This window comes from Aulonocara sp. 'chitande type north' Nkhata Bay, linkage group LG14 (assembly GCF_057382095.1).
Source record: "Aulonocara sp. 'chitande type north' Nkhata Bay isolate Kocher_YH1m ecotype deep benthic linkage group LG14, A_spYH_male_GT1.1, whole genome shotgun sequence".
Taxonomy (NCBI): Eukaryota; Metazoa; Chordata; class Actinopteri; order Cichliformes; family Cichlidae; genus Aulonocara; species Aulonocara sp. 'chitande type north' Nkhata Bay.
Window position 1 is genome coordinate 6,171,393 of NC_141357.1, and position 22,767 is coordinate 6,194,159.

Consider the following 22,767-nt stretch of genomic DNA (forward strand, 5'->3'; position numbering starts at 1 on the left):
GACACAAATTTAAGCAACAGTACTTTTGATGGGACACAACTTTCCAACACTAAATTGTCCCAAACTACCGGTGCGCAATCAGCATTTTAACCAATGAAATGGTGGAATGAAAATAAAGGAGTGTTAAACTTTTATTTTCAGACTACAATGAAGGTCATATTTGTTGTAAACGAAAATAATTAAAAGAAGGTTACTGAACGTTAAGCGTTTGGTTCTGTTATTACAGTCGTTCCATGAAGGCAGCTCAGCTATGATTGGCTCTCAGCGCTGGAGGACAAACGATATAATACGTGTGTGACTGTGCTAGTATTGGAAAGATGGCGGCTAGTGCATTACGTCGAGGGTTATTGAGTAGTGTCAGTAAATACAACAAGAAGCATGCTCACAGAATACTGAGTGTCGTTGACACCAGCTGCGGGTTCGAGGCATACAGACCGCGGTTACTATGCCGAGCTTGCGGCCTGCCTGACGGTGTTCAGCAGAGGAGGTTTATGTCGTCACGGTAAGAATCCTCAACTGTCCTAATATGCCAGAGCTAGCATGCTAAAGACTTTAGCTAAGCACGAGCTCTTCAAAATGGCACCGTTAGTTAAAGACACTGGCCATGCTGCTATTAAGTGGACAGCTGCCTGTAGGTAGATGATACCTGCATAGTGAGTCCGATGTGCAAATGAATTGGGACTCAGAGCAAGGGTGATGTGCAGAGCTGTTGTAACTACAGAGGAAGAAAGCTGATGAGCCATACCATAAAGATATGTGAAGCAGTTTTTGAAGTTAGGTTATAAAGAGAGGTGGTGATCAGTGAGCAGCAGTGTGGCTTCAGAGCACTACAGATTTGATGTTTGCTTTAAGAGTGTTGATGGAGAAGTATAGAGAAGTTTATAAGGCGCTTCACTGTGTCTTTGTGGATCGGAGAAGACGTGATTGGGTGCTAAGAGAGGAACTGTAGTACTGCATGTGGACGTCAGGAGTGTTAGAAGTATAGAAGGGTGGTGCAGGACATGTATGAGGGCAAGCCAGACAGTGCTGAGGTGTGTGGTTGGAGTAAAAGGTGAGATTTACAACTGAGATCAGATCTGGGCTCCTTATTTGCAGGCTGATAGTTGAGGTTAGGCAGGAGTCTCCGTGCCATGTTTGCAGACAACACATTAGAAAGCGAGGTGTGATCTGTAGTGAGAGTAGATAGGAGCAGGTGGTAGAGAGCCTGGAGAGGTGGAGGTATGCTCTGGAAAGAAGAGACATGAAAGTTAATAGAAGCAAGACAGAATGCATGTGTGTGAATAAGCAGGAGGCAGGTGTAAGAGTGATGCAGGCAGCAGAGGTAGTAAAGGGAGATGTTTTAAAATACATGGGTCCAGCTGTCCAAAAAAGGGGAAGGATTACATGGTAGTAACCGAGACCTGCTGTGATGTATAGTTTGGAGATGGTGGCACTAACATAAACACATTTGGCAGAGCTGAAGATGGTAAGATTTTCATTTGGAGTGACCAGGACGAAGACCTCAGGGGGACAGCTCAGTTTGAGCAGGTTGGAGGCAAAGCTAGAAAGGTGAGGCTGAGATGTTTGAACATGTGCATAAGAGAGAGAAAGCTGATTAACTGGCTAAAGCACATTGAATATGGAGCTGCCAGGCAGGAAGAAAAGTTGAATAACACATAAAAGATTCATGGATGTAGTGAGTGAAAGAGAACATGGTGTGACAGAGGAGAATGCTGGGATATGGTGAGATGGAGGCAGATAATCTGCTGTGGCGACCCATGGGTACCTCGAGTTTTTCCACGTACAATAGTTGAAATGTCTTTATTGTAACCATCGGGTATCAATTGCAATAGCATTAATAAGCTATCTGCATGTAATTCGCTGAAATGTTTTTTTTCTCCCACACGCTGCGAATGCATCTTTAATCTCCCCCTTCTTTTCTACCTGGCACACTGCACTGAACATGCATGTTTATATTTTACCAGATAGGAAAATACTGCAAATAAAATGTTAAATAAACCAGCTGTGATTTCTAGGGGTGCAACGATATTCGTATCGATATTGAACCGTTCGATACAGTGCTTTCGGTTCGGTACGCATATGTATCGAACAATACAACATTTGTAATTTATTTTATCAACTTTCCTTCTGACGATGCTGTCTGTGTGCTCCACACAGACAGCATCGTCAGAAGGAAGAGCGCAGGGCAAGCTAGCGAGACAGAAGTTAAGCTCTCCTTGCAACATGGACCTCCCCCACCCTCATTCAGATCTGGCGTTTGGAATTATTTTGGTTTTCATGTGACGTATGACCCTGAAGGTAAGCGCGTCATGGACTAAAGTAAAACAGTATGTTGGATGTGCCACGCAATGCTCAATTACATGGGTGGGAGCTAGTGTGTTAGCGCAGTTAGCTCGTTAACGTGTTGGCCGTCTAGCCCCATGCACGGGGCGATCGGCGGTAGCTCGTTAACGGAGATTTGCCGTGTTGTGGCGTTAAGGTCATTTTAACGAGATTAACCTGAAAGCACTAGTGGGAACACAACGAATATGACTGCACATTTACGCCGACATCATCCTAGTGCAAAGACAAAAACAACAAGCATGCATGCTACAAACTTTACCTGAGTCATTTAGACAGCCGTTAGCACAGGATTCTCCTTATGGGGACCTGATATGTTTAATATGCTGCTGAGAATATAGCCCAGAAGAAGCGGATAGTATAGCTTTTATTTTGGAAAGAGCCATTTCTCTGTAATAAACTCTTTTCCAAAGATGAGTGATTCCTCAATCAGATACAGGGCTTGCAATATCGCTAGCCCGACGTCCTGGGGCTAGCAATTTTTCCAGTCGGGCTACCAAAATCTATCTCTGCCCTGCCTGTCCGGCTATTGTAGGAAGGAAAAATATATGTCAATGCTTTTGCATTCTTTCGGAAATGTAGCTGGGTAATTATGTCATTGGCATCGGTGAGCCACTGTCAATATGTGACATATTGAAATCGCATTTGAATTTGCACTTGTTTTTTTGCTTTCACTTTGCAATCGCAAGGCATGTGTATAGAGAGCGACAGCACTGATTGGTGAGTGATGATAATTTGTGCACCAATTCCTCTGACATCGTCTTATCAATCGTTAGCTTACTATGCAAACATGACAAGTGAAATCTCCCGCAGCTTAAACATGTGAGAGGTTGATCGCGCAGAGAATCGCTGAGCTTATGTGAGTGCGTGTGTAAAAGCAGCAGGATATATATTTTAGTTCTGCTGAGCCAAATAAGACAGGTCAGGGTGAAGAAGTGACAGCCAAAGAAAAGCTTACCGCAAAACGGAAAAGTTATGACACATCAGACTATAAGGCAAAAAGAAAGTGCAGCTTTATGGTTTCATGACCAAAATAATTTCTGTGGCTGCGATATGATGAGCTAAATAACCAGGGCTGCACATAAGTGGTCCGCAGGTGCGCATTCGCTGTCAAAATAAAAAACACGCACAAGGGTTAGGGTTAAATTTAAAAACTGTACTTTTGAGTTAAAATATATATTTATAATTTTAATAAATGACAAATTAAAAAGGCATGAACATTTTATTTTGTATCGAAAAAATATCGAACCGTGACACCAAAGTATCGAACCAAACCGTGAATTTTGTGTATCGTTGCACCCCTAGTGATTTCCTGTGACTGTTCTTGGTCAGTCCTTTTTGTAGTCACTATCTAGACTTTTGTTTCTGTAATTTGAGGTCATCACATTTTTTATTGTATAGATTTTATACGTCATAAGCATAAAAAGCACCCTTTTCATTTCGGTTGTTTTATATTGTCTTGTGAATTATTGCTTGATGTCCTTTTTTGTTGCTATGATATTTTGTTAAAGGTCTAGTGTTGACCACAGAGAGACTTACTGTGACTGTAGTCATTTGTGAAAAATCTCTGTGTAGAACTAATGGTTAAAAAGTAGTTGAAATAAAACCTTTCATTTCATTCAGGTTTTTTGTATTCAAAGAAGGGAAAAAAAGAACATTGAATGGTCGATTTGAATGCGTATACCAGTGCAATTTTAGGCTCTATATGGATTTTGGAGGTTAAACATATCACTGTGTATATATGGTGATGTAGCCAAAAAAATATTGTGATTTTAGATTTTCCTCATATTGCCCAGCCCTACTTTAGAGTCCATCTGAAAGAGGAGGATTTACCAGCAAGAAATGAAGAAATCACAGATATTGGCTGTTAAGTAGCTTGCCAGCATTAGTTGAGCTGCACTTGATGTTGTTACTGCTTCCAACCTATGGCGTCAATTCAGTACATGTTTAACTACACAGTAAACATTTGGGAAGATTCTTCTTCAGTGGTTTGGCAGTTTTGAAAGAATTTAGTAGCACAAATATAGGCTTTGAAAAGTTATTCAGCAATATCTGCGTTATCCTGATAGTGTATTGTATTATTTCCTTATTATTAATGCTGGCACTGTCATTTTAGTGAAGAGAACAACTGAGAGACCCTTAAAACATTTGGTGCTGCACAGGCTGCAGTTTGCAGGCTGCACAGAGGCACTGTCTTATTAACATCATTCAGACACCTGTTGGCTCCCTGTCAGTATCTCAGTTTTGTGTGTTAATATTTGCCTCTCCTGTTATTTAGGACTTAAATCAACCCAATACTTAATCGTTGATGATTGGTGGACTGATCTTATACAGTCAGACCTGGTAATGGGAGAATTACCTTGGTGTAAATAAAGTTAATTGTCTTACTGCTGACAGGCTTGTACCAAATATTATATACTGAAACTAAAAATGGAGTTGTATTAACCACCGACAGCATTGCAGCAACCACAAAAGCAGTATTTCTTTAAGATTAACACTTAATCTAGTTATTCTTAATTTTAAAATTGGGCATATAATTCCCCGGGTCATTATCAGGCCTTAAAATTCAGTACAGGCTTGCAAGTATTAACTGTAAAGCTTGTATAATATTGTAAATTTATACATGACTTCAGTGATCTAATGTGTACAGTAAGACTGGCAAGAAGAGCCGTGAGCTGACATCCAAGCACTCTGCAATCTTTCCCTGTCTCTGCAAGACTGGGATGTATCAGGAAGACTCAGTAGCAAACACAGGCAGGAATCAGAGATGTGTGCTTGGAAGGAATCCAGGCATGGACTAGCTGGTTAAAAATATAAATATATATGAACTGACATTGTTTGTGCTCAGGAAAAAAATGCTGAAAGGACGTGTGTAAACAGGCGTGCCAGTGAAATTGATGTTAAACAGGTTAACGTGTCATCTCTAGTAGAAGCAACAGCAAAATTAAAGTTTCAGATTAACTGGATCAGTATGTATCTGTAGCTCAAATTTATAATGGAACTGCTCTGTAAACTGGGAAGTGCAAGGAACAGAGCCGCAATGGAGACAATAGAAAAGAGCCAGCAGACAAGAAAGTACAGTTGTGTCAGCTGAAGGAGGAAGATGAAACACAACCTACTGTAAGAAAAGACCGTAGTAAAGCTCCCAAGGAGTAGTGAAGATTTTAACTTTGCTTACTACTCATGCTTTTATTGTACTGTAGCTCTGGCTTTCAGTCTTTTTCTAGATATTCTTAATGTTTATTAATTAGTTGTGTGGACAGTGAAATGGTTAGCTCATTATTGATTTCTCAGCTTTGGTTTCACGTCCTCAATGGTCACCAGTGAAAGCCCAAAGATTGCAGGTGTGGACAGAAAGAGGCAGAGTGTGCTTGATTTATCTGTTCTGTGAGAGAGAGTAAAGGTGGGTGGACAGGTGGGTGAGTGCCCACACGCTGGTTGGAATAGCAGCGGTGAATCAGCACACTCTTGTATCGTTAAGATTTGTTTATGCAACCTTTTCCTTGTGTAATGATATCTGATGACATACTGATATTTTTATATTTTTACCAAGCTTTTCTGTGATATGTTGACTGCTCAATGGCACAAATCCCCAACCCAAATGGATGGATAGTGACATGGATAGTTTCTGTTCTTGGCAAGGCGTGTTGTTGACAAGGGCTAGCTGTTGGCTGAGGCTGGGTCCAGAGTTTGTAGCAGTGTGGCTAAATTTAGATTGGCGATTATCTGTGGACAGTGTATCGACTTGTCTCAGATTGCTGCACAAGTAGAAAGTGAAGAGGAGCCCAGAGGGGTTAAAGAGTAACTTAGGCCAGTTGTGCATGTTTGCATAGGCTCATTCTTGTTCTCATCATTTGACATCTTTAAAGTGTTCATCCATATTCTAAAGTCTTTGGGCTGGAGGCTATCCCAGCAGCACAGAGACTGCACCACCCTGACCTCGGGGCAAATACTGCACTCTCTTGTTTCTTATTAGTGGGACAACAACCCTAACCTGTTTTGATAAAACATTGTCACCAAGTGGTTACAGTTTCGCAGGTTCGTATTGCACTGAGTGGCCATTATACCCCCTGCAGTTTTTGGCACTTCCACGTTGACTCAATTTTCAGCCCTCTCTCGTCATGATTGACATTTCTGCCTGGATTGCATCTGAACTTGGTTTGTCTTTCAAGCAAAGTTGAGATGGTCACCCATCAGAACTGAGTACAGTATTGTCCTCCCGATCTTACCCAGAGGTATTCATTCAGAATCTGCATGTTCGTTGTTTTGTAACCATATTTCTAATAAAAGCAGCTTACCTTGTGATTATTCTTGTGCAATACAACTTGTCCAACTTGGTGTGTAATATTAAATCTCCCCGTCCATATATCCACCTCATTAATCCCTGCTCTTCATTTCTGTTGTGAAGATTAGCTTTGCAGGAAGCACAGAATAAGAGTGTTATTTATATGAAGTGACCAGCTGTTGTTATCGGTGCCAACACGTATTGTTTGTTTTGTTCTGAAATAATGATGGGGGCATGGAGTTTGAGACCAACTGTATTTGAACAAAACACCTCAACGGTCAAGTGTTAACAATATTATCAAACTGTGATTGAGATCAGGGCTGAAGAGTCTGCAGGACCTGTCTTCCTATAGGGCTTAATGCATATTTTTTCCATAGGATGGCAAATTCCAAATTGCTGTCGTTGCATCTATGGAATTTCCCGACCCGGTGTGCTGTCCCACACATGATTTGTTGGTTCAATTTTTGTGTAGCATGCAGACCCACACAGATTCAGAGTGTAATGATGTTGCCTGTTTTTGGCAGGAACAGGCCTGAGGGGAAGATTCTAGAGACTGTGGGAGTGTTTGAGGCTGTGAAGCAGCACGGCAAATATGAAACCGGACAGGTAAGACCTTCACACTTTATTCATGCTTATACCGAAGCTGATGATCTGGTTTAGCTGATGATCTGGTTTAGCTCTTGTTCTTTCTCTTGTATTAGACAGATGACTAACATAAATTTCATAGGCCCTTCTACTGCACACGGACCATTACAGTGTTACAGAGTTAGATTACTCTGTAGCCTTGGTGAGTTTGGGCTAGTGGCTCATGAAGCAGTTCTCTGCCTGCTGCAGGTCACAGCAGACCTCCAAAGCAGTGCACTTGGAGTTTGAGAGTGGGAAGAGGCTCTGGACCAAAAAAATAAGTTCCATATGAGAATATTACAAAAAAAATATTAAAATTGGGGGCAGAATATACTTTAGAAGCCTGCCCAGGGAGGCTGCATGTGGAACTGCTTAGTTAACATAACTCCCAGAGATGAATAAGAAATGCCCTTTGACTACCGCGTGTGTGTGTGTCTCCCTTGCATGACTTTCTTTCTTTGTTCTTTAATCTTATTACTTTAGTGGTCAGACTTTAATTCCCTACTCTGGCACTGTATGATGGATCTTAAGTAGTGCAGAACAAAGCAACAGTGTGGAGAGGATAGAAACAGCTCTGCTCCAGTGTTCAGCATTACTGCCCATACCTTTGTCTATAGTTATACATGATGAACGACGCCAGAACAGTGAGTGAGAGAGAACAGGCCTATGAAACAGTTTATGTAACTCAGTGTTGTCCATATAACCTGTTTGCATCATCTCTTCTAGTGACTGTAATCCCATACAACATTGTGTGTATTGAGCGTCCTACATCTATAATTTCTGAAAGCCTTATCTCGTCGTTGTTGTTGTCGGGCTCTCCCCTAGCTGTTTCTCCACAGCGTGTTTGGCTACAGAGGCATCGTCTTGTTTCCATGGCACGCCCGCCTCTATGATCGAGACATCACCCCTCCCATGTCTGACAGGTAGGGTGGTCTGGGCTAAAATGCCCATCTCAGCTTGACTTTCTGCGTGGTTGTTTTGTGTGTTGTGTACTGATTTTGTAGTGCTTCTTCCTGCAGCAAACCTGAGCCCCCAGGGGCCCACGGCTCCAAGGAGGTGAAGGGGAAGACTCACACTTACTACCAAGTCCTCATTGACACCAGAGACTGCCCTCATATAGTAAGTATAACTTGTGCTTGTACTGAGATCATGTAGTTATTCAGAGCTTCAACCACTGTTTTGAGCTCAATTGTGGACACAGTCTGTGTGATCTCAGGCAGTGCAGTGGGTGGAAATGTTGCTAGGTGACAAACCCTCCACTGTGGTGGACTCAAACTGTAGGTATTTATTAGTGTTGAGGTCTGCAGGTATGTAACTGTTGGTCTGTGCGCTGTGACAGTCTCAGAGGTCCCAGACGGAGGCAGTGACGTTTCTGGCCAACCACGATGACAGCAGGGCTCTGTACGCCATCCCAGGTATGCACACTGGTCAGGAGCCACTCACTCATACATCTGACTCACATTCTGATTGTTTTTCATTTATTTCTTATGGAGGCTTTTGTCATAATAAAAGACGGGAGATAGCTGGTGATTAGGGCTGGGTATCGTCACTGATTTCTAGAATCGATTCAATTCCGATTCACAAGGTCCCGAATCGATTTGATCCACGATTCGACTTAATTCGATTCAATTCAATTTGAATCTGGGAAATTTTGACAGCCAGAAATATTATAACTCAGATCAGTACATTTACATATTTTTGTATCTATAAAAAGGAAGCTGACACACGCAAGACTTTATCAAAGGTGTAAGCATCACAGCAGATGCCTTTGTGTCAAAGTAGCTGAGGATAAAACACAGAAAAACATGAAGGTGATTTTCCTGGCCTGGGATTTTATAAAAATATTCTGCAGTAGATCAAAAATGAAAGAAAACCATTAATCAACACATGAACATTACCTCGGAAGTTACAGCGGTTTTATTAGAGACACAGCTAAGCGTTTTGCATTTTGCATAATTTTAAAAAGTTTAAATTTGTTCAGTATTGAACGGCAGAAATTAGGTTTTCTTTTCGGAAGTATATAAAACGAAAAAAAAATGTCAGCCGACAGCGCTGTACACAACGGTAGACTTGTGCGTAACAAGCAAGCGAATAATGAAGAAAACTGATTTTTAGACAGGAAACTGTTCTTGAAGTACAGACAGACAGAGAGAGAGAGCTGTGCATCGTGGTCGAAGCAAAACAGTAAAAGTAAGAGTGAATACATGACGATGTTTATGTGAAGCGTAGTTTGGATCTTCTTTTGCTGCTGGTTCGGTCAATATTGTTTGGAGAGACATCAAAATTAACAGCTTTAGAATCCGCACATAAAGGGAACACAAAGCGCGGACCCGCCGACAGATCAGAATCAGCGAGCTGTCGGCTTTCAGCCCCGACTGTGAGAAAGGCGACATCTCACTGATTCTGATCCACGGGTTTTGTCTTTGTGCAGAATCCGTGTTCCTGCTCTCATTTACTGTCTTAGCTGTTTGGTGGTTATTGAAATTTTGTGAGATTTCACCAGAGATTCTGGCAAAATAAATTTATATTAAAAAATCGATTCAGGATTTTAATGAATTGATTTTACGTTATCCAAGCCAGAATCGATTTTAATCGATAAATCAATTATAAAAACCCACCCCTACTGGTGATGTCTATCTTGGGGTCTTACAGTTGGCATTAGAAACTGGCGGTCATACTTTAAGCATTAAATTTGAGTCTGGCCCGAATAGAGCACACCTTATTTTTACACAGTCACATCCAACCTGCTGTCAGAGAGAAAAGGGCAAAAAAGCAGCTGGTGTTCTTTTATCAGTGCTGAGGAAATTACGTAATTTACTCAAAATGTTCAAATATTGAATTCTGTGAAAAGAGCATTTTTGATAATGGTAGTTATTAGGGCTGGGCCATATCATACCGGTCACGGTAATACCGGTATAATGTTGCGATAGAATATGGGTAAAACGCGCATGCGCTGTGCCTTTGTTTTCATACGCACATGGCGAAAAAGGCACTGCGGCGACGGAGAATGACAAGGGCGAAAGCGGATCGTTGAATGAAACAGATGAACCAGAATTGGTTTGTAAAAATGCTGCAACTTCAGTGGTGTGGAACTGGTTTAGCTTTCGTCCATCAGATACACAACAAAGCACTATTTTTGGTAGAGCATGCTAGCAGACCGCCGTTATTACTGTGTTGTTTGGAAAATACGGCACACTTAAAATCAATCCTTTGATTTTTCTGAAAGTCGACAGTGACCCTAACCCTGGACATTGGCCGACATATCCTCAGCATAACAGTGTATAATATCCACAAAACTTAAAAAGAGCTTATACACACGCAATATGGTAATATTATGTTGAAGCACAGTACGTATCACTCCGCGAGGCTCCTCCCTACGATAGACGTAATGCTCTGACAACCCATCAAGTGGTGCAATGTCCACTGGAAATGCCTTTTGGTTAAACTGTCAGCAAGGAATTTGCATTTGCACTGTTACATTTTTATATAACTTTAATGCAAAAAACAGCTGCTTGTTTAAGTGAAAATACATTGATGGTTTATTTTGCACTAATAAAGTTGTGAAGTTGTAAAGTATTTTGTCTAGTGTCAATTATATCGTCAGTTATATCGTTATCGCAAATTTTCAAATGTATATCGTGATAAATATTTTTAGTATCGCCCTGCTCTAGTAGTTATGATGGTTCTGTTTCTGGCTTTCCTCTTCAGGTCTGGACTATGTGAGCCATGAAGACATTCTGCCTTATAACTCCACAGAGCAGGTCCCCATCCAGCATGAGCTGTTTGAGCGCTTCCTCATGTACAACCCTTCAAAAAGTAAGCGCAGATCTTTTTTTCAGCTCTGTGGTTTTGTATAAGTCCAACAGGTTTCTTCTATATCTAACAGATGTAGTCGACATGTTTCCTTCCATAGCATTGTTGTTTCATAAAGTTGTGACAGACCTACATATCTTATGTATGTAGGTCTTATCTTGTAAACATGACGATCCTCTGGGCAGTTTCATGAATAAAGGTGGTGGTAATTTCTGCAGGATTGAGTGCTTGAGTGGCAAGTTTTGTAATGTTAAAGTTTATCCCTCCTATGTGAAACTGTCATTTGTAGTTTGACTTTTGGTTCCGATCCTTATAAGATCCACTCAATGGCCACCTAGAATGCCTAAGAAGCAGACTATTTTTAATGTGATTGTTTTTTGTTTTTGTAGTTCCTCCATTCACAGCCAGAGACACCCTTAAAGCATGGCAAGAGAAGAACCACCCCTGGCTGGAGCTCTCAGACGTCCACAGAGAGACAACTGAGAACATCAGAGTCACTGTCATCCCCTTCTACATGGGAATGAGGGTAGCTGGATCTTTACGGATATTACTTATATATTATTTGTTATTGCAGCACAGCCTGAGCCCCACCACCTCACAGCTCAAACACATTTCATTGGTGTTATTAGGTGTGCTTGGCAAGATGTTGGCTTACAGCCTGTTTCTTTTTAATTTGTAGGCTTAAATGCTCCTCTGTAGTTTGCTTGAAATCTAAGGTTAATTCTTTGTTGTCCTTAGGAGGCCCAGAATTCTCATGTTTATTGGGTGAGTAGTTTTATATTTTATCATGTAAATTAAAGACAGTGAAACACAGAAATAAACAGCTCAAATCTGTTTGTGTTGTCTTCCTGCAGTGGCGCTACTGTATCCGTCTGGAGAACTTGGGCAACGAGGTGGTTCAGCTGAGAGAGAGACACTGGAGGATCTTCAGCCTATCAGGAACTCTGGAGACGGTCCGAGGACGAGGTGTCGTAGGCAGGGTGAGCATGCTTACAAACACGAGCAGAACCACAGACGGCAACGAGATGTGGAGTTGGACAAACGCAGCCGGCCACAGAACGACAGACACGATTAGCAATGACACACAATCCCTCTAAGATAATACTATTACATTAGTAATATTACACACCATATATGCATGCATGCCATATATTATATTATATTATATTATATTACTTGTTTTTGACACTGAGGTATGTAATAGACTATGTGCACGTTAGCATATGCTACTTCCGGTGCGGAAACTCCTGTGGGGAGCTTTGTTTCCGGTGTCCTATTCGCGCCTTGTTTACAGTCCAAAACAAGTTAAGCAAATAAATGAATCAAGCGGCGATTTACATTTGGATTATAGAATTCTGATCTCATGCTTCATAAGACGTCCTTTAACCAAACATAGTCCACTTAAAGGACATCTGAGATGTAATTTTTTTTTTTACTGTATTCTTTCATTACGTATCATTACATTGCATATTACATAGGGATGGGTACCGGTGTCCGGTGCCATGATGGCACCGGTTCTGACATAAACGGTAGTAACCAGACCGAAAAGCAGCGCACATTTCGGTGCTTTATTTCGGTGCTTTTTTTTCCTGAGCTGTGATACACTTCTAGCCAATCATTTTTACGTTTCCGAGGATAGTAGGCGGGGCCAGGTACGTACGTTCTTTTATGCAGAGCTACAGATTAAAAATGCCCAAGGCGAAGCGGTCAAAAGTCTGGCTGTACTTCACAGCAAAATATGCAAACTCAGCAGCCTGCAACAAGTGCTTTAAGCTGATACTGTGATACTGTCAAAGGAAGTAACACCTCGAATCCGATGAAACACCTGGCGACGCATAGCGTTTTGTTTTTTTTTTAAAAGCCGAGAAATGCGCCGTATTTGATGGCAGCAGCAGCCGTTCTTCTCTGCGTGAGTAGCTTAATGTTGTTCGTGTGTAATTTACGTTGAGTAGGCTAACCACGTTATTACATTAATGCATGTAAGGTGAACTAGCAAACATCATCATAGCTACATGTGGCTGTCTTCTTGTTTGATGGCAGATACTCCCTTCATCCTGGCCAAAAAGGCTAAAATGACCAAAGAAAAAGAGGGAAACAGCTAAACATGAGAGGTTTTTGGACAAAGTTTGTATTTTTTCCATTGTTTAAGCACTGCTTCCAGCTAAGAGTGATACCATATATGCCCCATAGCTGCAGAAAAGGCTAACATTGTTATCTTTTTACAAAAAACCAGCTGACCATGAGAGGTTTTTGGACCAATTTTGTGTTCTCCATTCTTTAAGCACCGGTTCGAGCACCGTTTGAGCACCGGCACCGTTTCAAAAGTACCGATTTGGCACCGGTATCGGATAAAACCTAAACGATACCCATCCCTAATATTACATATCATATTAAAAATAAACATGCCTGACTGATGCAAAGGCCTCAACACCAGAGTATGAATGATGAATTTTTTCAAGACCCCAGTTCTGATATGATACAGATGCCTTGGCTCCACTTGTCTGTTAGTATTTTGATCTGATTCCAGAGTTGAATGAACAGACTGTCATCCTGGCTGTGAGGAGGAGACTGTCGCGTTTGTTTAGAAATGCTCAGCTCTTTGTACTTACCTAACAGGAGCCGGTGTTGTCTAAAGAACAGCCAGCCTTCCAATACAGCAGCCACGTGTCTCTACAAGCCCCAAGTGGTCATATGTGGTGAGTCTACATCTACCTCTTTCTTCACATGCTATAAAATCCAAAGTATCTTCAGCTTTTCTCACTTAGTGTTTTTATTATTGTTGTTTTAGGGGAACGTTTCGCATCGAAAGAACTGATGGTTCCCACTTTGATGTCCGCATTCCTCCCTTCTCCTTGGAGAGCAACAAGGATGACAAAGCGCCTCCTGCTGGCTACACATTTTAAGTGTGTGCTACCACCCTCAAGCCCGGGATATGCTGCCAGTCCTGCTTGTGTCATTATCTAGAGTTGCCCCTGACTTGTAACATTGCTTCAGCCTTCAACCTGAGTCTAGCATCAGGAAAGCTAAGCAAAGGGGAAATTATTAGCAGTTTCTAGATTATCTAAATGCAGGCCCACCTTGCCTATTTTCTGCCCCCCCCCCCAGCATTAAATTCATTTAGGCTAGAAAATCAATCTGCAAGCCTGTGCACTGGAGGAGATCAGCACAGTGAAGTGGAAGAGAGCTGAGAGTTTGGAAGGTGAATTATTGCTGCTGAGCTGAAATATTGACCAGTTTATTTTTATACATGATGCAGTACTCTTGTCCTAAACCCTTTTTCGTTCTCCCCCAATTGTTGTTGTTTTGGGTTTTTTAGACACTTAAAGAGACAGAGAACGTGTCAAAGTGTGGGCCTGTTAGTGTAAAAGTACATAAGATTTACTGTGTCACAACAATGAAGCAAACTGGAAATTTAAAAAATATCTCACCCTGAAATGTCAAAAATGAAACCACATCTCTATAAATCTAAAGTACAGAAAGTCAAAATGGCAGCATAGCAGTATTTGGTAGTTTAGAAGTGGTCAGCAGTTACTATCTTGAGTTAGTGCAGAGTGGTCTGTCTGCTTTGCATGTATTAATTTGCTGTTCATAAAGGAAAAACGTTAAACCTGACCCAGATTTGTTCTAATGCTGCTGTTTCTGGGGGGGGGATGATGATGATGATGATGATAAAAATAAAAACTGCCATAAACATTTCCAGATGAAGAATTTGGGTAAAAAAAACTCTAGAATTCTTCACTTGTGTGATCATTTAGGTGTCCGTGATTGGATAAATGCCTATAACTAATGGTGTGTTATTGATGTAGATTTTTGGAGATCTGCTTTCTAAATGTGCTTCAGACACTTTGAAATGCATCCACTTTTGTTCAGTGTTAAGTAAAACTAAAAGTCACAAGGCTAAGACTTGTGAACTCTCCTCCTGCTGGTGGCAGGTCAGGTCCCCACTGACTGTGAACAGAAGCAGCTCTCTGTGGAGTCATCAGCGATGATGTTACCAGAAGATGAGTTTTCTGTGCAAGCTGTCCGCCTTCCTCCCGCCGTCTGCGCCCTACAAAAACCAAACCGTCATCTTGATCCTGTGCACATGTGGATGTGTCGTCAAGGCTGACTGTGACTTTGTAAAAGAGTTATGAGCCTAAAAGTTGTAAAATGAGGAAAGAAACTAACTTTTTTTTTTTTTTGCTTTGATAAAGTGATTTGATGGTTGAAAATACTACTGTAAATACCGATGTAATTAGAAGCAAAATAAATACACCTTTTGAACAATATTCAGACTTTCTGCTGAGTTTGAGCTTGTGTGAAGCTATCAGACTTGTGTAATTGTTTCCTGTACGTGGGCAGGAAAATTGGCTTAAACCTGAGTCCTAGTAACCGGTGGTTGCCAGGGGGTCACCGACCCATCTCTAGGGCTATTTGAGAGAGTCACTATCTAGCTCAAGAAAAGTAAGGCCTTACCACAATTATTAGGGATGCTAAATATAACCACATTGATGTAATGGTTCCACACAGCTGCCACCAGATGTCAGTGCAGGTCTTTCCCTGGTAGTATAAATAACTGACAGCTGTTTCAATTTGTTTTTTGGAGAAAACACTCATGTATGTGTTTTAGTTTATCCCAACTAACTAAAAAAACAAAATCAATTAAAACTAGATTTCACAAAAACTTGTAATAAACTTTCAAAAAAAAATGCTTTGATATGAAAATCATTTTGGCTGACACTTAAACTTCTAGCAACAGGTTTAAAAATAAAATGTGGGCAGAAAAATGTGATGCTAAGAACACCTGACTACTGTCAGGTGTTCTTAGTTCTTTGTTCACCACGATGAGCGTGGGTATAGAAAAGAGCACCCCTCCAATTATGTGTCAGGGCTCAGGGAGGTGCAGCCTTGAGCCTGGTTCTACCGGAGGTTTCTTCCCCTTACAAGGGAGTTTTTCTTTCCCACTGTCGCCAAGTGATTGTTGGGGTTTTTTCTGTGGGCTCTTTATTTTACAATTTAAAGCCCCTTTAGGTGTGATTTAAATAAATGTGACTGCACAGAGCAGTGCACAAAGTAGATCTACTCTAATCGGGTATTAACTTGTAAGTTGGTGTTGTGGTTTACAATTTCCGCAAAAAAAAATTTTTTTTTAATTGTTAGATACAAAATGCTTAAATCAAGGTCCACTGTTGGCCGATTTTCTTAGAAGACTACAGTTTAAAATGCATGACTCATCTCGACAGATACACCCTATCCATTTCTGCCTGTGAGCAGTGCAGCTACAAGCCGACACATTTTGAATGGACTCTGGTAGAAAAACCTCCCCCGCGGAGACACTGGTGTCAAGCCAGCCTCCAATTCGATACTTGCAGTCAAGCCAGCCTCCAGTTGATTTTACGTTCCCTGTGTTTTCAAAGTATTACGGGAATGGATGTGGAAACCAGATTTCAAAATAAAAGCCAACTTCGAGTGAATTAACAGATATGTTAAGAACATAATAACATATAATTTAGGCTTTTTATTTTATTTTAGAAACTCTAATGTTACATCTACATGACACAGCCTTGTACCCTAATTGTGCCCTGTCAAGGCCATCTTATTTTGGATTTCAAAGTAAAAGCCCTGTGAATCTTCATTTTTGAACTACTCTTTCAATGAATTCATAATGCTCTTAAAAGCAAAAGTCGTATTTCCAAATACTATTTGAACTTTGTATCAACACTTTCCAACCGCAGTCTTTTTCACAGTAATACCATATCAAATAAATTCTTTCTGATTTTGCTTTTCATAGTAATGGCCCTTTGAAATTGCCGATATTTGACTTAATCTCCTAACGATTCAAAATGCTCTAAAATGAAAAATTCTTGTTTCCACAGGGTAATTCCACTTTAGATCAACAGTATACAACCCCGCAGTGATACCATATCAATATCAAGTCATTCTGATTTTGCTTTCAAAAATAAAAGCCCTTTCAAATTGTCCATAATTGACCTAACTTTCAGTGATTTCAAAATGCTCTAAAATGGAAAATTCCTGTTTCCACAGGGTAATTCCACTTTAGATCAACAGTATACAACCCCACAGTGACACCATATCAATATCAAGTCATTCTGATTTTGCTTTCAAAAATAAAAGCCTTTTCAAATTGTCCATAATTGACCTAACTTTCAGTGATTTCAAAATGCTCTTAAATAGAATTTTGCTGTTTCCACAGGGTAATTCCACTTTAGATCAACAGTATACAACCTCACAGTGATACCATATCAATATCAAGTCATTCTGATTTTGCTTTCAAAAATAAAAGCCTTTTCAAATTGTCCATAATTGACCTAACTTTCAGTGATTTCAAAATGCTCTTAAATAGAATTTTGCTGTTTCCACAGGGTAATTCCACTTTAGATCAACAGTATACAACCTCACAGTGATACCATATCAATATCAAGTCATTCTGATTATGCCTTCCAAAATAAAAGACTTTTCAAATTGCCAAGATACGACCTACTCTTTTAAAGATTTCAAAATGCTCTAAAAGTGAAAATTGCTGTTTCCACAGGATAATTTCACTTTAGGTCAACAGTATACAACCTCACGATGTTACCATATCAATATCAAGTCATTCTGATTATGCCTTCCAAAATAATGGCCTGTTGAAAATGCCCATAATTTACCTAACTTTCAGTGATTTCGGAATGCTCTAAAAAGGAAATTTTCTGTTTCCACAGAATAATTTCACTTTAAATCAACAGTATACAACCTCACGATGTTACCATGTCAATTTCAAGTCAGTCTGATTTTGCTTTTCAAAATAAAAGCTTTTTCAATTTGCCCATATATGACTTACTCTTGGAGCGAATTCAAAATGCTCTAAGATGGAAAATTGCTGTTTCCACAGCATAATTCCACTTTAGATCAATAGTATCCAACCCCACAGTGATACCATATCAATATCAAATCAGTCTGATGTTGCCTTCAAAAATAAAAGACTTTTCAAATTGCCGATATACGACCTACTCTTTTAAAGAATTCAGAACGCTCTAAAAATGAAACTTGCTCTTTCCACAGGATGAATCCATGTTAGATCAAAAGTGTACATCCACACCATGGTACTACTTCAATTTCAAGTCATTCTGATTTTGCCTTCCAAAATAATGGCCTGTTGAAAATGCCCATAATTTACCTAACTTTCAGTGATTTCGGAATGCTCTAAAAAGGAAATTTTCTGTTTCCACAGAATAATTTCACTTTAAATCAACAGTATACAACCCCACAGAGATACGATGTTAAGATCAAGTCACTCTGATTTTGCCTTCCAAAATAAAAGTATTTTCAAATTGCCCATAGACGACCTACTCGTTTAACGATTTCAAAATGCTCTTAAATTGAAAGATGCTGTTTCCACAGGATAATTCCACTTTAGATCAACAGTATCCAACCCGACAGTAAAACCATGTAAATTTCATGTTGGTCTGATTTCGCCTTTCAAATTAATGGCCCGTCGAATTTGTCCATATGTGATATACTCTTTCAATTATTTCAGAATGTTTTAAAAATGAAAATTGCTGTTTCAACACATATTGGGTTTTCATTTTGAAAAGCAAAATCAGACTCAATTGATTATGACAGAATTGAATCATAAAGATGATGTAAAAGGAAGCTGAAATTGCCACTAGGTTGTAATTGATAGTACGTTTATATTTTAAGTCTGTGGAAAGATGTCATGGTTGGTTTGCAAGCTGTTTTGTAATTTCTTTATTTAGAATGACATCTTTCCACAGACTTAAAATATAAACGTACTATCAATTACAACCTAGTGGCAATTTCAGCTTCCTTTTACATCATCTTTATGATTCAATTCTGTCATAATCAATTGAGTCTGATTTTGCTTTTCAAAATGAAAACCCAATATGTGTTGAAACAGCAATTTTCATTTTTAAAACATTCTGAAATAATTGAAAGAGTATATCACATATGGACAAATTCGACGGGCCATTAATTTGAAAGGCGAAATCAGACCAACATGAAATTTACATGGTTTTACTGTCGGGTTGGATACTGTTGATCTAAAGTGGAATTATCCTGTGGAAACAGCATCTTTCAATTTAAGAGCATTTTGAAATCGTTAAACGAGTAGGTCGTCTATGGGCAATTTGAAAATACTTTTATTTTGGAAGGCAAAATCAGAGTGACTTGATCTTAACATCGTATCTCTGTGGGGTTGTATACTGTTGATTTAAAGTGAAATTATTCTGTGGAAACAGAAAATTTCCTTTTTAGAGCATTCCGAAATCACTGAAAGTTAGGTAAATTATGGGCATTTTCAACAGGCCATTATTTTGGAAGGCATAATCAGAATTACTTGAAATTGATATGGTAACATCGTGAGGTTGTATACTGTTGACCTAAAGTGAAATTATCCTGTGGAAACAGCAAAATTCTGTTTAAGAACATTTTGAAATCGTCAAAAAAGTAGGCCGTATATGTTCAATTTGAAAGGGCATTTATTTTGGAAGGCAAAATCAGAATGACTTGATATTGATATGGTATCACTGTGAGGTTGTATACTATTGATCTAAAGTGGAATTACCCTGTGGAAACAAGAATTTTTCATTTTAGAGCATTTTGAAATCACAGAAAGTTAGGTCAATTGTGGACAATTTGAAAGGGCTTTTATTTTTGAAAGCAAAATCAGAATGACTTGATATTGATATGGTATCACTGTGAGGTTGTATACTGTTGATCTAAGGTGGAATTACCCTGTGGAAACAAGAATTTTTCATTTTAGAGCATTTTGAAATCACTGAAAGTTAGGTCAATTATGGACAATTTGAAAGGGCTTTTATTTTTGAAAGCAAAATCAGAATGACTTGATATTGATATGGTATCACTGTGGGGCTGTATACTGTAAATACAGAGTGGAATTATCCTGTGGAAACAGGAATTTTCCATTTTAGAGCATTTTGAAATCACTGAAAGTTAGGTCAATTGTGGACAATTTGAAAGGGCTTTTATTTTTGAAAGCAAAATCAGAATGACTTGATATTGATATGGTATCACTGTGAGGTTGTATACTGTTGATCTAAAGTGGAATTACCCTGTGGAAACAAGAATTTTTCATTTTAGAGCATTTTGAAATCACTGAAAGTTAGGTCAATTATGGACAATTTGAAAAGGCTTTTATTTTTGAAAGCAAAATCAGAATGACTTGATATTGATATGGTATCACTGTGAGGTTGTATACTGTTGATCTAAAGTGGAATTACCCTGTGGAAACAGCAAAATTCTATTTAAGAGCATTTTGAAATCACTGAAAGTTAGGTCAATTATGGACAATTTGAAAAGGCTTTTATTTTTGAAAGCAAAATCAGAATGACTTGATATTGATATGGTATCACTGTGAGGTTGTATACTGTTGATCTAAAGTGGAATTACCCTGTGGAAACAGCAAAATTCTATTTAAGAGCATTTTGAAATCACTGAAAGTTAGGTCAATTATGGACAATTTGAAAAGGCTTTTATTTTTGAAAGCAAAATCAGAATGACTTGATATTGATATGGTGTCACTGTGGGGTTGTATACTGTTGATCTAAAGTGGAATTACCCTGTGGAAACAGGAATTTTCCATTTTAGAGCATTTTGAAATCACTGAAAGTTAGGTCAATTATGGACAATTTGAAAGGGCTTTTATTTTTGAAAGCAAAATCAGAATGACTTGATATTGATATGGTATCACTGCGGGGTTGTATACTGTTGATCTAAAGTGGAATTACCCTGTGGAAACAAGAATTTTTCATTTTAGAGCATTTTGAATCGTTAGGAGATTAAGTCAAATATCGGCAATTTCAAAGGGCCATTACTATGAAAAGCAAAATCAGAAAGAATTTATTTGATATGGTATTACTGTGAAAAAGACTGCGGTTGGAAAGTGTTGATACAAAGTTCAAATAGTATTTGGAAATACGACTTTTGCTTTTAAGAGCATTATGAATTCATTGAAAGAGTAGTTCAAAAATGAAGATTCACAGGGCTTTTACTTTGAAATCCAAAATAAGATGGCCTTGATAGTGACAGGGCACAATTAGGGTACAAGGCTGTGTCATGTAAATGTAACATTAGAGTTTCTAAAAAAAAAAAAGCCTAAATTATATGTTATTATGTTCTTAACATATCTGTTAATTCACTCGAAGTTGGCTTTTATTTTGAAATCCGGTTTCCACATCCATTCCCGTAATACTTTGAATACACAGGGAACGTAAAATCAACTGGAGGCTGGCTTGACTGCAAGTCTCGAATTGGAGGCTGGCTTGACACAAGTGCGGAGACGGAGCGTCAGCGCCGTGTAACTAGACACTTGGCAGTGCTCATACCCTCCCGGCCCTCCTCCTGCCTCTCCTCATCACCCCGCCAGGAGGAAGGAAGACTTGCGGTCACGTGCACTCGCTGCGCGCCCCCGTGCACTCGAACAGAGGGTGCGATACATAATTCGGTCCCGGGGAGGGGACACCTCAGTCCGGCCCCTTCTGTCAAAGCCCGCTGAGCCGCAGCCTGCACACAGCAGGACGAGGCGCGGATGCGACTTCTGCTTCCTGCCTGCGAATGATGGAGAGTGAGGCCGGGAGGAGGACCAGCGCTGCTTTTGTTGCAGGTACAGCGGGACTTCCAGCGGCCGAGGAGGGACAGGGCAGAACGAGGAGCACCGCAGACGTAAACACTGCCATGCCCTGCTTCATGCAGCAGCGATCCTCCGCCCGCTGCTCCTCCTCTGCTCCAGGACAGAGCGCTGTGTTCTAGAGGACAGCTCGGGAGGAGGAGGAGAGGGTAAATATTTGGTGCTGAAGTTGGGTCCGGGATAGGAGGCTGTCGCTGAGGCAGACTCACTGCTGGGGATCTCCGGCAGCCTGACTCTGCTGAGTCCGCGCTCTGCGGCCATGCGGCAGGCAGCATCCAAAGACCTGTTCCCTACATGAGCTCCAGCTCCTGTGAGTAACAGCACAAAACTACCAGCGCTCCTTCTCAGCGTATCTGCAGTGTTGTACTGTACTCTGGGAGCAGGCACACTTTCCACATTTCACAGAGACGTGATGAGCTGCTGACGTTTTACTGAAGCAGGTGTCTGACACAGGAATCAAAGCTGCCGCTGCATGACTGCTCTGTGGGACCAATCTCTTTGTTGCCAGAGTTCACATTAAGAGGCAGCACCATGGGTGCCAAGCAGGCTAAAGGCCAGGAGCCTGCAGGAGCGAGTCCTCAGCACAGTTGGAAGCGGACACCCACCAAGGAGCGGGGAGACATCTTAGCCTCCCTCATGCTGAAGTCAGGGGACAGGCTGAGCCGTAGCGGGACGCCACCACCACCCTACCAGCGCCGCATCGGCATGATCCAGGAGATGATGCTGATGGCCAAACAGGGCAAGCAGGATGAGGCCACGGAGATGCTGAAGACGCTCCGACAGGTAGTCGCTTAGTCTGCTGTGTGAATGATGCTTTTTCTTTCTGCACACTTCCTCTGTTCTTTCCTGTCGTGCTCTATTACCTTAAGTTAATGTCAACACTGATGCTGAAAGAGAAGCCAGGCTCAGACTAACCGCTGATGCTCACTGACTGAAGCCATTCAGAGACTGACTTCCTGCATGCCTGATGAATTGACGTCCTCCCTGCAAGTATGCCTGGCAGTGCCTGAGTCTGCTGCATGGGTACAGAGTGGAGAGAGTGCTGTGATTTACAACCTCT

General features: G+C 40.4%; 2 protein-coding genes across 3 annotated transcripts in view; both read left to right on the forward strand.

The window, feature by feature from the left end:
• The first annotated feature begins 271 nt into the window (after nucleotides 1-271).
• Nucleotides 272-15,330, forward strand: poldip2 (polymerase (DNA-directed), delta interacting protein 2). Of its 2 annotated transcripts, none has more exons than XM_086260707.1 (11): nucleotides 272-502; nucleotides 7,156-7,231; nucleotides 8,075-8,172; nucleotides 8,269-8,368; nucleotides 8,589-8,664; nucleotides 10,958-11,065; nucleotides 11,452-11,588; nucleotides 11,801-11,827; nucleotides 11,917-12,042; nucleotides 13,679-13,758; nucleotides 13,851-15,330. In XM_086260707.1, the coding sequence occupies exons 1-11, from the start codon at nucleotides 318-320 to the stop codon at nucleotides 13,963-13,965; spliced, it is 1,128 nt and encodes a 375-aa protein (XP_086116833.1). In that variant the 5' UTR covers nucleotides 272-317; the 3' UTR covers nucleotides 13,966-15,330. The 2 variants fall into 2 exon arrangements, with proteins under 2 accessions (XP_086116833.1, XP_086116832.1); XM_086260706.1 differs by having other exon boundaries at nucleotides 273-502; nucleotides 7,150-7,231.
• A 6,059-nt stretch (nucleotides 15,331-21,389) lies between these two features.
• The window catches only part of lrrc75a (leucine rich repeat containing 75A), a 73,494-nt gene continuing 72,116 nt past the window's right edge, over nucleotides 21,390-22,767 (forward strand). Inside the window, exon 1 of the mRNA XM_086260733.1 lies at nucleotides 21,390-22,490. Within this exon, the coding sequence (XP_086116859.1) occupies nucleotides 22,239-22,490 (252 nt within the window). The 5' untranslated portion in view covers nucleotides 21,390-22,238. The remainder of the gene's footprint in view (nucleotides 22,491-22,767) is intronic.